We start from the raw sequence: 16013 nt of genomic DNA on the forward strand, positions 1-16013 counted from the left end.
GTAAATTAAGAAGTACAAACCTTGGTAAGGATGCTTAAGAAAAACTGGTTGCTGCAATTATAAAGAGCAGGAGTATCTTCTTTATAGCATCAACAAACCCTTTCTGAACTGCAGGATAAAGCTACATGTAATTTAAGGCTGTTTTAACTGGTGTTCCCTACTAAAAATAACCCTTTTATCTTTTATTTGAAGCAGAAGTACACTCTCATTTGTTCTTGACTCCCAACTTTATTCCATGTCAGTGGACTGAGCTTCCCTTTGTTCTCAATACACAAAACTTTAAAGCTATAATCTTCATGGATTTTAATTTAATTTGAAAATCAAAGAAACAACATCACAATATAAAATAGAATAGAACAAATACGTAACTCCATCAGTAGGATACATGCCAAATGGCCTCTATTTAATTATTTCATTCTGGAATCTATTTAGAACACAAAACATGTACTTATGGTGATTTTTTTTTTAAATCAATAGGTAAATAAGATGTATTTACTCTGTTTAAAACAGAGTACAAATGCACAAATGTTAGGCTTCAACTGTCATCTACATAGCACCGTTTTCATTCATCTGAATGAAAGGTCTGGAACTGAGTAATTCAGACACCTTGTCAGCTACTGGTCTTGCCTTAAACTCTACTTGCCCGCCATATCTAACTCCTTGAATTAGGCATGTAGACACACACAGAGATATGTAAGAAGTGTGTGTAAAAATACTCATGTCAATTTTCAGGAGAAAACTGTACCCAATAAAGTCGGTACTAAAAGGAGGATTCCTGTTTTACTAGTCTCCATCATGTCACACTGCATCTTTACAGTTGTTACAGCTGAACAACACACTGCATTTCCTTACAAATCAACAATTCAAGCACACACAGAGCTCCAGTATAGGTCTTCAATAACCAAAATGGTCATCCTCCAAAGGTCCAAAAGAAGAAAAACATGAGTCACATCTCCCAAGAACAACAGTGCTTTCTCTAAAAAATAAATTCATGACCTTCTATGCAATGTATCTACTATCACTGCAGTGCCCAGTAGCTATGCAAAGGGTTCTTTAAAATAAAGCAAACATAGAAATCTACTTTTCTAAGTATTCACTTTGGAAGCAGGAAAGAATGCCACATGCTTTAGTGCCACATGCTCTCTTAATAAATAATTATAATAAAAAATGTTTAAGGGCATTATGACTAATACTGACATTTTTGAGAGGGAGAAAAACTAAATGTTTCAATGAAAGGTGCATTTCACTTCTCTGCTGTCAGAAGAAATTTCAGTGAGTTTATACTCTTAACTGAATAACAAGCTTGGGATTGTCTGCCATCTCTAAATCTTATACAAAAATCACTGATGGTAGTGAAAGCGATACATCTGGAAGTGTACATATGGTGTCCTCTGCAAAACTCTTAATTTGCAGTTTTTTGTAACATTTAATTCATTCCTCAAGTTTAACATTTGAAACTTCTCCATCTTTCTCAGTGTGTAAGTTAAGAGCATTTGTGGTAGAAGACAGAAGAGCCAAACCCAAGATTCTCTCCTATTACTGAATACAGCCCAAGATAGAAAACTATTTAGCCAGATTCACTCATAACCCACTTCTGGCTCTGCCAGGGACTGAGCACTCCTGACTAGCTACATCTATACACATCAGGGCACTGCAGAATCAAGCTCTCTGTCCTGAGAAAGCCCATCTCCATCCATAACATAAAAGAGAAAACAATGAGTTAACACACATGAAAGGCCACACTCTGAATTGAGCGACTACAGGCACACTGAACTCACACACAGGAGGTTGTTTCTCTCCACTACTGAAAGGGAGTATTATATCTCTCTATATATAATGGTTTGCAAATCAAATACTTCGTATATAAGATTTTTCTGGGAAAAAAAATCCTCTAACTGTTATTTAAATGTATTACCCCTAATTTCCATCTTCCAAATCTAGAAATTATTACTGGCTTCAATGTTTATTCCCTGTCCCCAGTTAAATTCCCACAAAGTCTGAATGCTGAATGCATCTTCCTGCATTTCCATGCTTCTGGTTCTTGCTAGAAATAGGGACTTGGTTTTGAAGCAGGCTTAATATCTCTTCCTGTGGGCCATCTTTACATGTCGTAAAGATGAGTAACTCACCAAGGAGCACGGCTGTGTATCACACTCTAAACTGTGCCAGAAGTCCCTGATAGTGCCTTCTACACAACATCCCCCCCAGAGTATTCTTGGCCATTGCTGAGGTATTTTCTATAGATATTTTCTATTTTCTAATTTCTGTGATTGTTTTAGGAACAGGAAACCCTTTACAAGGCAAATCCTACTGACTTTTAGCATTTCCCTTTTGTAGGCAATTGCTAATCACTATCATTCTCTCCTTAGTCTGACATGCGAAGTAATCAGAAAACTGGAGTGGTGCCTTGATCCTGATACAAACCCATCACTTTCCCTAAAGGATTTCTTCCTCCAGCAAAACTGTGAAAAACCTAAAATGTTGCTTCCTTGAGAGAAGCTGAATGACTGAAATGCTGGCAGAAAACACTCTTCAGAGAGTAATAAATCAAAGTAAAAATACTTGCCAACTTAAAAAATAAATAAAGCATTAGCCATTTACTGCTCCATATGTCATGCTTGTGGCCAAGATATTCAACTTCAGCATCCCTTCACTGTAAAATGGATGTTGTCAGTTAGCAGGAGCTGGTCTCCTGCAATCTCCTTGTTAAGCCTGCTCTACTACAGGTCACAGGCTGGAAGGGAAGGAGGGAGAAGAAAGGGAGGCAGGAGCTCTGTAAAGCAGTAGTTTTCCAACAGGAACACTTCATCTAACACCTGGAACATTGCACAAGCACTTGCAACTGCAGCACTGACAGACTGCAGAGGCTTAACCAACTCTGTTTTTCCAGCACATCAGTCCTGAAAGAGAGGTGAAGGACCTGGGGGCTCAGGAGAATCATGTTCTCCTTCCTTTCTTGTGCAAGAGACTTAACATTCAAGAAGAGGGAATAGAAACAAAGTCATTACTGTGAAAACTAGTTTCAGAGATGCAAAGAGGCATGAAGGGCCAAGGAAAGATAGTAAAGATATTCCATACGTAATCACCAGGCCCTGTTCTGCTGGAATAGTCTTAATGTGGTAAAGCCACAAAAATATCCACAGCCGGTATTCAAATGCTGAAACCTCCAACGCAGAAACCACACACAACAACAGCTGGGAATCCCATCACTGAAATACTAATACTAGTGCAGAGATGCTACCAGCTTACACTCACCTACTGTAACTTGTAACAGCCTCCAGAGAGCTCCTGCTCCTGGGCAAGTCAAACAACCCTCCGTTCACATCTACAGGGAATTCATATACAAGACAGAAAGGACAGGGAGACAGTGAATGCAAATCCCATTATGATGAATTTCAGCCATAGAAGGGAGGTAACCATCCATCAAGAAAAAAAAGACAAAAACCAAAACAAAACCTAACCAACACCTACCAAACTGAAAAAACACTAGTATTGAACAGGTTTTGTCCTAATTCAAATCATTATGTGCATAAAGGCTATCAGAACCTGATAAAGCACTAAAAAACATACATGGTATTTTCAGATATGCATTAAAAATCAAAGTAATGAAAACATATTTTTATAAAGGTCTGTGTAGGCTATATAAATATAATAAAAAATTTAATCTGAATAAAATTTCTGCACACCACAGTGGCACCCCACAAGAGGGAACAAGCTCCATAAATGCTAGTGTATGTCAGTGCTCCATAAATGGAGCATATGTGCTCTGGCATATGCCCAAAATGTCTTCCTATCTCTCCATCTAAGACTAAAAACTAAGTTACAAAATTAGTTTATCCTAAGTAAATTATGACAGGCTTTTTTGGTATTACATTTGTTCTACCAAACTAAGCTAATGTCCACCACCACCAAATATATTCCAGGAACATATTTCTTTCTTGATCATCTCAATCACTTGGACAAAAATACAAAAAAAATAGCAAATGCAAGCACAAAAATCACTTTTACTGAATCTAAGGCATTTTATATTTGTTTAAAAGGCGTTTTTTACAACAACTCCCATTCTGTTCAGAGAGTAATAGCAAAGAGCAGACAAATGAAGTATCTCCCAACATAAAATCTCTCCCTCACGGCTTTCCAACTTGCTGAGTACAGGAATTTTTTATTGAAATTATGGGCAACTTAGAGGCAACAAAATTGTAGTGGGCAACAATCTTTTGCAGATATGTAATATAAAACTCTCACTGTAGTTCTAGAGATTTTGTGTTGAATACACCACATGATACCTGCAATTAATAACCTAATGTAATTTGTCTATGCTTTTCAGGCAACAGGTGAAGAGAACTGGTGAAAAATAACCTATTTCTGTTACTAACATGGCTACAGGATGATGGAGAACACTTAAAAAACACAGTACATGGAGAGAGATTTTAAATTCTTCTCAGAGATTTTTTTTAACAGCAGAAATACTGAATTCTAACTACATTTAGCAAAGGAAAACTGGATTTAAAACTCTAGTGCCCTACAGTAGTTTCCTTCAGTGCAACAGCCAGGGCAATGTCAATAGCCAGTGCCCTACTTCAGCTACCATGATGACCCTACTGGCACAGACACACAACCTGCATGACTGTCCTCTGAGGATGTCCTTCTGAACCCTGTGTAAACATTCTCTCAGAAAAAAAGCTACGACCAGGAACTCCAACAGAAATTTGGTCACTTAAGGTATTTAGTGGTCACTATGGCACTCTGTTGCCTAGCAACTCAAGCAGATAAGAGCTGCCATACTACAAAGCTGAAATGTACCCATGTATATTCTGGAAGTTTTGGGGTTTTTTCACCTTTTTTCACTCTACCGCTGATGGCTTCAGTAATTTGTTGCCACTGACCTATGAAATGCTTCATCAGCAAACAGCTACTATAACCAGTAAAACTGTGCTGCTAGCCTATGCACAAGGAGAATCAAAGACCTGAGCACATCCCCAGTCACGCTCCTTTGAGCCCACTCATATCCGTGATCATTTTGTTTGCAGCTTGAAATGTGATTTGGAAGCAAGAGCCATGAACATGACCAGAGACAGGATTCTGTGTCAACCCAAATTTCATCAGAACTAGAAAGGCACAAGAATGGTTCAGTTTATCTTTTCCTCACTCAGACCTTTTTGATTTTAGGTTGCATCATGCTCTTCTGCTCTGACAGAACTGTACTGTCAACCTGAGGAGACTTCACCATCTACTTAATTAATCCCTAGAGAACAAATATATCCCATCACACAGCACAGTCAAAATACTGACTTCTTAAGCTCACTTCCAGATGGAGAGAAAGCAAGAGTGCATTCTGTATATGAAAGCAAATAGCAATGGCAGGCAGGGGCTAACTACTGGAGTCAGAAGTTGCAATATAGTGAAGAGAGAGCATGGGGAGCTTTTGGAGAACCTCTCTAGAAGATAGTAGAAATCCTTCATTTTCTAAGCAAATGCACCTTTCTTTAAAGGATCAGTGTACTTATTAAGGAATCATCATTCACATCACCTGCATTTTATTTCACAAACATCTTTTTTTTCAAGCTTTACTACTCTCCTCCCAATCATTTTTCTCCCAGAAGACACAAACACTCTTTTCTCCCCCCCCCTCAGACTCAAGAAAAAACCCAGCCCTTATTCCAGAGCAGAGAGTAGCTGATCAACAACTCTGTTCCCCTCAGACTTGCTGTCTCACTCTGCTTTCTTGAGTAACGTGTTCTATGTGGCATTAGAGGTCAAGAAAGCTCTGGAAAGGGCAGGGGCTGAAGGAAATTCCAAGAGGGCAGCTGCAGATGAAACCTTACTGTAACCTCTAAAAGATCAGAGTATATGGTATGTAAAGCAAATGCCAACAGATTTCAAGAGCTATGCACAGCATTTCCCAATGGCTAACAGCCTGAGAGCATCAGCCTTGATCTTCTGAGATGCAAGCCATCCAAACATCTCTCTGTCCCCTGGGAAACCTCAGATGACCATCACCACTGGATCACCAACAGAAACCAGACTTGTTCTGTGTAAAACATAACAAGTCCTTCCTCCTTCAATAACTAAGAAGCTATGGTTCCCGCTATTTTGTCACTTTACAAACTAACAAGGTTCTTTTAATGATTAATCCAGCTATCTTTTTTAAAAATAGAGCAAACACTCATTAATCGGAGTCAGACAATCTGCATGGAAAACTGACATCCTGTTTATCCACTTCAGCGGCACAAATTTTTCCCTGCCTCCCTCCCCTGCACCCTGAGCCCTGCCCTGTAGGAATTAACAGTCCATTAATCATTTTGATTTTAGATTTGGTTTATTTGCTTGACAACACAGAAATCTGTGAGAGATGAAGCCAAAAGTCAACAGGGAAATGAGCTGAAACCACTAACTTGCAACATAAGCTACGGAATGTCATCCAGTTCTTCAAAATAAATACATTTCACACAAAAACGATCAAGCTTCTCTATTATCTTAGATTTGATTCCCCAGATCACAAAATTTTGTCAAAATGTCTTGAAGTCTATGATCTTTGCAAAGTCCACCTCTTTTTTGTAAAACTTTATAAGTAATTTTAAAATTAATTTTTTATGGCAATGAACATTCTAGTTTTTAAAGCTAGGCATCCAAGTTCTTTTTACTAAGCCATTTGTTTTTTAAAAAACTAAATAAAATTATTTATGAATGGTTAGATTTTTGTTCACAGCCTTGATTCTTCTGTGGGATATTCTTCACCTTCCGTAAATTTTAACTTTAATGGTTATCTTTGCTTATATTTGTAAACTGGCATTATTTTGGAAATCAGCAAATACACACTTCAAACAATTATTAGGATTTATTTACTAAGGGTTCAACTACCTCAAGTCAGTGAACTTCCCAAAATAAGGGTTATTGCTAGGTAAAGTACTAAACAAGACATAGGTGAAGATAGACATTAGATCATGATTTTCTTATGGCTTGTATTCCCTTTTCCCCTTTTCTTCCCCTATTTAATAAGATTTATATCAAAACCTAAAGTTTCATATTTTGCACAGATTTTTCAAAACACAGCTTCCTTCATTTGTCTACCTGCTCTTTATTTTCTACCAAGGAAATTACATACCATAAAAATGTTTCCTTAGTCAAGAAAACCCTTTTTCTTGTAAAATAGACCTATTTGGTGCTGATACATAATGACTCTCCTTCAGCATACCCCAAGACACTTCAAACAATCAACATTTTGAGTGAAGAAATGCTCTTATGATATAAAACTGTCTTATGATATAAAACCAGCCCCCACGCACACAGCAAAGTGTCTTTGTGGTTAAATAGGCAAAAATGATGATTCAACAAGAAAGAGATTAATTTACCTGGCAGGACATCCACTCATACTCAGTTTGTGGCAACAAGAACGCAGCTGAACAAGGCATACCCTATCAGTGAGGCTGGGCTGTGTCTCAGACAAGACACAGAGATTTGGCGAGGCTTTGTGGATTCATATTCACACTCCTTCCTTGCTCTTAAGAACTTCTTCCATTTCCTATTCATTTCAGCAGAGAAAAAAACCTGAGCAAACAAGCAATGAGAAAACAGGAGCAGGAAAGGACAGAGAGGGGAAAAACCCCACACTATGGCAGCAAGGCCATATATTATCTCAGCAGCTCCCCATCTTTGCTCAGTCAAGATGCAGCAGCTCTCGTTCCCATCCTGGTATCACTCACAGCTCTCTACTCTTCAACAACCCCAGTGCCTTGAACCTACAATCATATCAGTCCCTGTCTTTTCCATAGTTTTGTGGTACCCTCATCCATTACTTAACCAACCCTTTTATTACTATCTTCCCTCCTCTTTTGACCTTGGAGCATTATTCCAGAGCCTTTTTCAGTTCTGGTGCTGTTTCGTTCTCCTCTACTGCCCTGGGCATCAATGACCTTGAAGAACTCGGAGGAAAGAAGCAGTATTAACAGTGTAACAGGTGGCAATGAGGGAAAACAAGAACAAGGAAGAGCTACAAGGCTTGCTCCAAAAGGATCATGAGGCCAAACACAGCGACACCCAGTCAAATGAACACTCATGATGTAAGTCCCCAAAAACAAAGTAGCCAGTTCCCATGAGGTGAGCCTAGAAGTAGAGCAGGCAGTAAAAAGCATGGCACAGGAGTCCAGACAGCATGTGTCATGCAGAAAACACTGAAACCGTGAAATTACTACTGCCAATAGTTATCTACCCTTCAGCACTGTGCCTCTTTCCTAAAGCAAGAGCAAAGGTCTCTTCCCTAATGAAGAAATATACAGAAAATAATTAAAATTCATGGCCTCCTAATGGCACTATCCAACCTTGCTATCCTAAGCCAAATGCATTTCCCTGAACTGCCCTCAAGAGGCCAGACAGTTTTGTTACTTGGAGCTGCTGGATAACAGCACCAAATAGTGCTGCATTGCCTCTGCAACACTGCTGAGCATTTAGGGCAGCTGCTCAGTGCCTGGATGAAAGCAGCAGATCATCACCATGATCACAGCAAACATTTGGATTTAAGTCAAGTACTTGCAAGAAGACCTGGACACTCCTACCAGTTCAATTCCTGTCATGCTTCCCCATGCTGCTCAAACACACAGCTGCCCTTGCTTGCTGTGCTCCGCAAGCTGTGTTCCGCAAGCACCTTCATCGCCCAATATCCCACACGACCAGGCAGCTCGTCTCCTCTGTAGGCTCCCTCTCCCACTTAAGGAAATTAGGAACTGTTTCAAAGCACTTGCCTTGGAAAAAGTCTTTTAAGGACATACACAGCAAGGATTTATTTATGTCAGGGAAGATAAGGTCAACAAAATGCACCATGCTTACACAGGAAGACAGAGAGATAGGCACTGAACCCCAGGACCAATGTACTCCACTCCACAGAGATGGGAGCCCTAGAGAGTGCACACTTTCCTGTAAAGCCTGGCTTAGTTCTGTGGTGACACTGTGGCATCACCAAAATCCATCTCAAAATCAAAAAACTTGTCTGAACCTTAAAAATCCTGATCTAAATAGGAAAGACACTTGCTCTCCATTTCAAGGCAAAAAGATGTATAGTAATTAGTACCATCTCCATGAATTTACCTTTGAATTCAAAGTTAGAAACATAGAAAGAAAAAAATACTCTATTTTTTAGTGAAATTTGCTCATATACTGGGGTATAATAAAAACTGGTGAACTTTCAGTGTATTTTCTCTTACCAGTGGAACATTAAACAAGCAGCACTTCAGAATGTAAGCTTAATGTCCAGCCTCTTAGTTAGGCTATCTAAAACTGAGGTTTAGCAGAGTACTGTCTTCTTATCAAACCTGAACTACAGTATTATAAACACATTTAAACCAGTCTTTCAAACAAGGTAGGCCAACCTTTCTTGTGAATCTCTGTCTTCCTCCCACTCATAGCACATTTGTAAATGGGCTGTTGATAAAAGCGGCAAAATACAAGCTCAGTCTGTCCAGCTTAATACTAAATTGCACGGGTTTACACCAAGTATGTTTGTTAGCTATTTCTTCCCTTCAGTGCTTGGTATCAAAATAATTTAGAAATACTTCTGGTTGGTAAATAACAATTCCAGTGCCAAATGTTAGTACAAGGTATTGGAGCAGTTGTAACTGTGCTAAGAGTCCACATGGATGGGAATGAATATCCTCTCTTACTACAGAGCAAATAACCTATACTATGTGTTACTGCAGAAACACATGCTGCCACAAAAAGGGGAAAAAAACCAGACAACAAAATTTGTTATCACTAAAGCCTCATATTAATTCCTGCCAACTGTAGTCATAAGTACTACAGAATAGCTGATGCTGTGGTACTGTAGAGCAGCTAACATTTCACACAGAGTCAGAATGCCTTCTAGGAAGAAAACATTAGCAATTATTGGTATCTTGCAAAATAGCAGATGTCCAAATTTAATCAACCCTGTTACCTCTGCATCCACATGGACTGAAATGGGTGTATCTGTATAGAAGAATTTGCCACAAGAGTGATACAGTCAACTATATCTCAGCACTCTTTAGATAGACTTCACAGAAACCACAAATTTAATGATGTTTGGTTTGGTTGTGTTTCAACTCAATACACAGCTTAGTCTACCAGAGTCCTGTTTATAACCAGGTTCCACCAGAACCGAATTAATAAGCTCTTTAACCACACACCAACAGGGTCTAACAATGTTTAGCTCTGAGGAATATTTATTACTCTGTCAACTATGTGATAAAAATCAGTAACAGGATTTGCCCTGTTGACCATCAAATATTTCTAATAGTTTTTCCCCTTTGTGAAAACACACACAAATTTGAATCCTGTGCTGTTTGAAGGCTGCAGTTACAGAAAAGTGATGGTTAAAAATACAAGAACTCGCAATGAAAGTTTCACCCAGGAATGATCTTCCAGTAGAATTTTCATGAAGCTCTTCTTGCCAAGCACCAGAGCTTACTTTTGTTATTTTAATAAAACAAGAACTCAAAAAAACCCCAAACAACAAAAACAAAACCAAATAAATAAACACGCCCCCCCAACAACAATTAAACAAAAAACAAACTAAATTTAAAAATAACATAAAAACAAAACCAAAACAACCTACCCACATCCTTAGGTTACTACTCTTAAAGAATATATGCACTTTTTTAGGGCTTGGGTTTTTTCAGTTAGGCAATGTGCACGAGAAACTTTGATCCAAAAGAGAGCCTCAGAAGAAGAGAGGCAAAGTATCTTTTTTCAAATCCAGCAGCAATCTTATTGAAAGAACTGTACCAATCACCATAAAATTGGGACTCTCCCATCCTTGCACTTTTCATGCATCCAAGTCAGTGACTTCGAAGAGCTCAGATCTTCCCCTTTAGGCTGGCATCACAGCTACTTCTACATGAGAATGTTGGTCAATCACACACAAAAAAATACAGAAACTCAAAGTACACATGGACTCTTCAGACCAACTACCCTTCAGGACATATTTCTGAAGTAATTAAAAGGAAATGATCATAGCTTTAAAATGCTGGTTCTACAAAAAGTCCAGAGCATGCACCTCAGAAGACTGAGGTTTTACATCTTCCTACTATTAAGCTGAGCAAACATGAGTTTGATCTATACCTATGCCGCCACGTGAAGACAGAAATGTTTCAAACATTTAACTCCAAGACAAAATTTCAAGAATGAAATTAAAATGATTATGTATTCAAATGTATTAAAACTGAACACTATATTTATTTTATTGTCTTTACACTTTATTACATTTTCTAAAAATCCATTTAAATTAACATCAGCACTTCCAATGAGCATGCTGCCAGGAACGTCAAGACTTGTATCCAATTATCTGTGCATGCCATCATTATGGCTTTCATGTACTTCAAAAAGAAGACTAAAAGCATGATTGAAGAGGTTGTTAATGTTTTACATGAAGGTTCTTTTCTTTTAGTTCATCTGGCTGAACAAAAGCTCATTTTGTTGATCCATCAGTTTTCTGATTAGTCTGATGAATGAAGCATTGACTTATGTCGGCATACTTCTGTATGGTATAACATAACTGCATTCATTTGACAATCAATCAAAGACAATGACATATTTAGGAAGATATAATTTAGTTTTGCTTATCATTTTTTTTAGCAAGAGCAAATCTCAAGCTCCTGAAAATGAAATATTGCAACATAAAATGATAGAAATGTCTTGTTTTGATTTAGTTTAACTTGACTGCCTAAACACACTTCAAATTATTTATTTCCAGATGGCACTAAAAGTTATAAATTATTTCTTCTATTCACTTGCACTGTAAATAAACTGAAGGTCAAAACTAGTTTTAACTTCATTATCTCTTGAAGTATTAAGGCGGGTTTTTTCAAAGCTTATACCAAAAATATATTTTTCTTTCCCCAGATACTATGTGGCACTGATCAACATCATATATATAGTTACTTTTACCTTTTAATTAATTTAATTAGTATTAAAAACGACCACCACTATAAAATAAAGAACACATTATGAAAGAAATCTTATACCCTTACAAATCCCCTAAGGTTAGTAAGTTTATCATATTTTAATACTTCAAATGTTTTGATGAAACAAAAATATATACAATGTTGTTTTAAGATATGTAAGAAAGATTTCTAGAGAAATAATTATATGGTATGAAATTACATTAATCCATTACTCTTACACACATGCCCATAACTAAGTAATTGTCTTACAACTTGTCTCCATTGATTTCAACATTGCAATGTTAAGATCTAGAAATAAAAAATGCATGACTATGTTACTCTAACATGTTCAGATTTAAATGAGAGTTTTCCCCAACAATATAGTTTTGAAAGAACAATCTTCACACTGCATACAGGCTCAACAAAATATTCAAAAGGAGAAACAGCACTGCCCTCTTGCAACTGAGGAACACTTGTGTCACAGACATTCAGCTGGAAATATCGAATAAAGCTTTCTCCAACCCTCTCAAATTCAAAAAAAAAAAATACAAGACCACGGTAAAGTTTTGCAATTGTTTATTCTGCAGTTAGAATATTTCTGTTAGAGAAAAGCAAAGGTTCCATAAATCTCAGCCAATTTCTTATGCTGTTTTACAGTCATTTTGTGCAAAATCTGTGAGGTTTAGGTGTCACATACAGATCCACAAGAAAAATTCAACTGAAAGCACTCTTTGAGAATCCAAAACACAGTGCAGTGAAAAAACAACAGGAGCCCAATTCTACTTGCATGGGACCCTGGATATTCCCAAGAGCTGAAGGGTTCTAGCTGTCTGATTTCTCCTACTGCAATTACAGTAGTCAAGTCTGATAAACCTCATTGCTCCTGCTCTCTTTGGCTTACAGAGTGCTTGGAATCCTGCTTATCCTCACGTTAAAAAACAGACTCCAATTCTGCAAAGAGCTACAGCTACACTTTTAAGAAGCATACACATACATGGCACTCTTGGATCTCCTGGATTTCAGTACTGCCAACAGTCTAAAAATTTTAACTTTAAACCTTTAAAATTTGGGTGAACTTGATGGGCTTTTGTTGGAATGGCATTTTTTTTGGTTTACTGTTTCTTTAATTGTCCCCAAATTCACTGACTTCCAGATGAAGAACATGGTGTTTGGCTCCCTTGACAGTCAAAGCCACATCACAAATAAACTATACACAAAGCCTTGTGCAGGAAAGACTACTACATTTCAGCTGCTGTCAGCTCAGTTATATACTGTCCAAATGAAGGAAAAAGATGGGTATTTGGAATTTATTTTTAAACTTGCTCGCAACCAAATGCAACTGCAAAATTCCACATCCATGTAAGAGAAGACAAAGTGTCTGAACATACTCAGAATTAACTTTCATCACCTACAAGTGCTGTTACTTTACACACACAGTCAGCAGTGGAATAATGCAAAGTCTAGGTTAGGTAGCTGTTGCTCAGCTAGGAGTCAAAACAGCAGCATACAGGTTTATTTCAGAGTACTCAGAATCATGTCCCTATAATTATTAGTACTGAAGAGATTGAGTTATTTTTCCCTTCAGCGACTCCTCCACTAAATGAAGTGAATTTTTGCAATTGAGACACTGCTTGTCTTTCAGTCACAGCATAATGCAGTTTAGGCAATAAATTATTTCCTACTGTGTGCTTTGCAATTACAATTCCTCACCGATACCGTAGCTCAACAGGGTAATAAAAAATAATCAGTATTTATCTAGTGCCTGTGGATTAAACCTTTCTAACACTCCTGAAACAAAACAGAAGTTACGAAACATACCCAGACAAGGAGCAACAGATTTCTTTTCACTGTTCCACAGTATCCCAGCATTCCAACTATGATGAGGAAACAGCAGACTGCAATCATAACTGGGTGGACCACAGGAAAGTAAGTCAAAATGACAGCCTCCTCCACCCTAAAAACCAATCAGAACAATAATCAAAACAAGCACAATCACAAAAAATTATATAAAAGAAAAAAATCAGCCATTAAGAATAAAATGGTGATTAGCAGACGCATTCTTTCCAGCACCTTACACATTTCACAAAAAGCTCTTCAACATGGTTTTAAAGCCAAATGCTGCATTTGGGTACCAAAAACTGCCTTGTCCAAAACCTCTCTGGAACAAAGGTAATCTTCCTGCGCTGCACTTGCCAGTATGCAGCACGATGAGGCCCTGTTTTATCTCCAGGGCTCATAAGCACTGCTGTAATAAAATTACAGAATTTGTAAATCTCTGGAGTGAATAAAGTATTCAAAACTAAATAGTAATATAATTTGATTACATATTGTCAACAGATCAAAAATTGATCTCTGTCAGAAGAGAAAGGCACATGATTGAAACCCTACCTTTCCCCTTTTTCTAATTTCAACTGGTGCCAAAATTGGAGCAAAAAATGCACCTTCCAATACATCAATGATTAGTTTAACTGAAAGATCCTCAATTCTGCAAGTCCTAATTAAGAAGCTTACCACACAGAATGAACATCTACCCTAATCAGTAACCCACACAGATTAGAAGTTTAACTAAAGCTTTACCTTGTTTCTGCAGTTAAAGTGAGAACATTATTCAGGTAGTCTCTCAGCCAAGCAGAAACCCCTAATATGCTGATGGACATCAACTAAAAAGAAAACATTAAGTTATTTATCATGTGTTTAACGCAAATTACAAGATCATTCATAATTTAAGCAGAGGATCAATCATCACTAACATCTTTCATGCATTCATTTATTTGAACAACATACTGTCCCCAAAATACTGTACTTCTATATGCTTAGAATTGGTTTTCTGTCCAAGTATTAGAGTGCCAGCGACAATAATCTTTTCCACATAGTGATGCTACTGCTGGCTCCTCTCCCACCACTGCACAACATACCAAGAAACAACAGGGAGTGCTTACACTGCTAAAATCAGTGACTCTTCAGGGCTCACAAGTGACACACATCAGTCTGCAGGAAACCATGAAGCCATGCCCAGGTACACAGCTAGTGAAGAAAAACCTGATACAACAGTCCTGATACACTGACACTCAAGAGAGGAGATTTATCTTGGGTTAAATTTAGAAGATCTGATTCTCTTGCTCATTCTGACACAGTCACACCATGAACACTACATCTCAGTTTCCTGAACCATAAAATGAAAATAAAACTAACTGTATTTCAATTATAAACCATATAAAGCATTTGGGTATCTAACATGTCAGACACTTCAGAGGCATAAAGCCACTACACTTTCACCAGGACTGCTCCCACAGCAAGTAAATCCCCAAGACTGAGCTAGAATTCCCTACCGTAGAATCGCCACAACTTCAGCAGACATGGATTTCTGTCACCTGATGCTGTTGTACACTTCAGCACATCAGGAGAAGCTCTGCCCCCTGATTTTCTTGAGAAGCCAAACCTGAACAACACATTCAGAACCTGCCACACTGTGACAGCACCATCTCTGCCACTGCTGCAGCAGAGGTACTGCTAGAGGACAAGGCACTCCTCACTCACTTTCACAGGGGTACCTAGGCCTGAGCCACAGAAGAGGCAGGACCTCAGAAGCACCACTGTCTTGCTGAGAGAGGGAATCCTAAGCATGCTGGCTTTCCTGAATACTTCTGTTTTCATGAACTGCATAGGAGTATGACAGGACACATCAGCATTATACTCACAGTTTCTCAAACCCGTAAGAAGTGCTTATCTCCCCTGTGGTCCTCAACATCTAGCTTCTCACATGCCCTCATATTTCCCTGAAGGTGTTTTGAAGAACAAGTTAAATGGTTCAAACCTAACAGGAAAAGTCACTCTGTGTCCATACTGTCTCCTGAGCCTGCAGCATGCCCAAAGCAAACTACTTCTGCCTTTAAGATTTCACACAAGTCCCAGCAGCTATCCCAGAGCTTCTTCCTGCTTTTCAGATCTGATGCACAAAGAACAGGCACTGCCCTGGTTGTGAGTGCTGCCTGCAGGAGCTGGGTGCTTGGCATGCTGCAAGCATACTCCTGGAAGCTAGTGCACGCTACATGCCTACTGTATTCACTCCTGTTCTTTATACTCCATGGGATCTGTTTTGGCTGG

The 16013-nt window shown here is 38.3% G+C and overlaps 1 protein-coding gene across 1 annotated transcript in view; it reads right to left on the bottom strand.

Moving 5' to 3' along the window:
• Nucleotides 1-14646, bottom strand: part of TSPAN12 (tetraspanin 12) — a 29179-nt gene extending 14533 nt beyond the window's left edge. Inside the window, exons 1-2 of the mRNA XM_005420902.2 lie at nt 14487-14646; nt 13728-13863 (exon numbers count right to left, since the gene is read on the bottom strand). Coding sequence (XP_005420959.1) covers nt 13728-13863; nt 14487-14566 — 216 coding nt within the window. The 5' untranslated portion in view covers nt 14567-14646. The remainder of the gene's footprint in view (nt 1-13727; nt 13864-14486) is intronic.
• Nucleotides 14647-16013: the final 1367 nt, after the last annotated feature.

The sequence above is a fragment of the Geospiza fortis genome, unplaced genomic scaffold, assembly GCF_000277835.1.
Source record: "Geospiza fortis unplaced genomic scaffold, GeoFor_1.0 scaffold195, whole genome shotgun sequence".
Classification (NCBI taxonomy): domain Eukaryota; kingdom Metazoa; phylum Chordata; class Aves; order Passeriformes; family Thraupidae; genus Geospiza; species Geospiza fortis.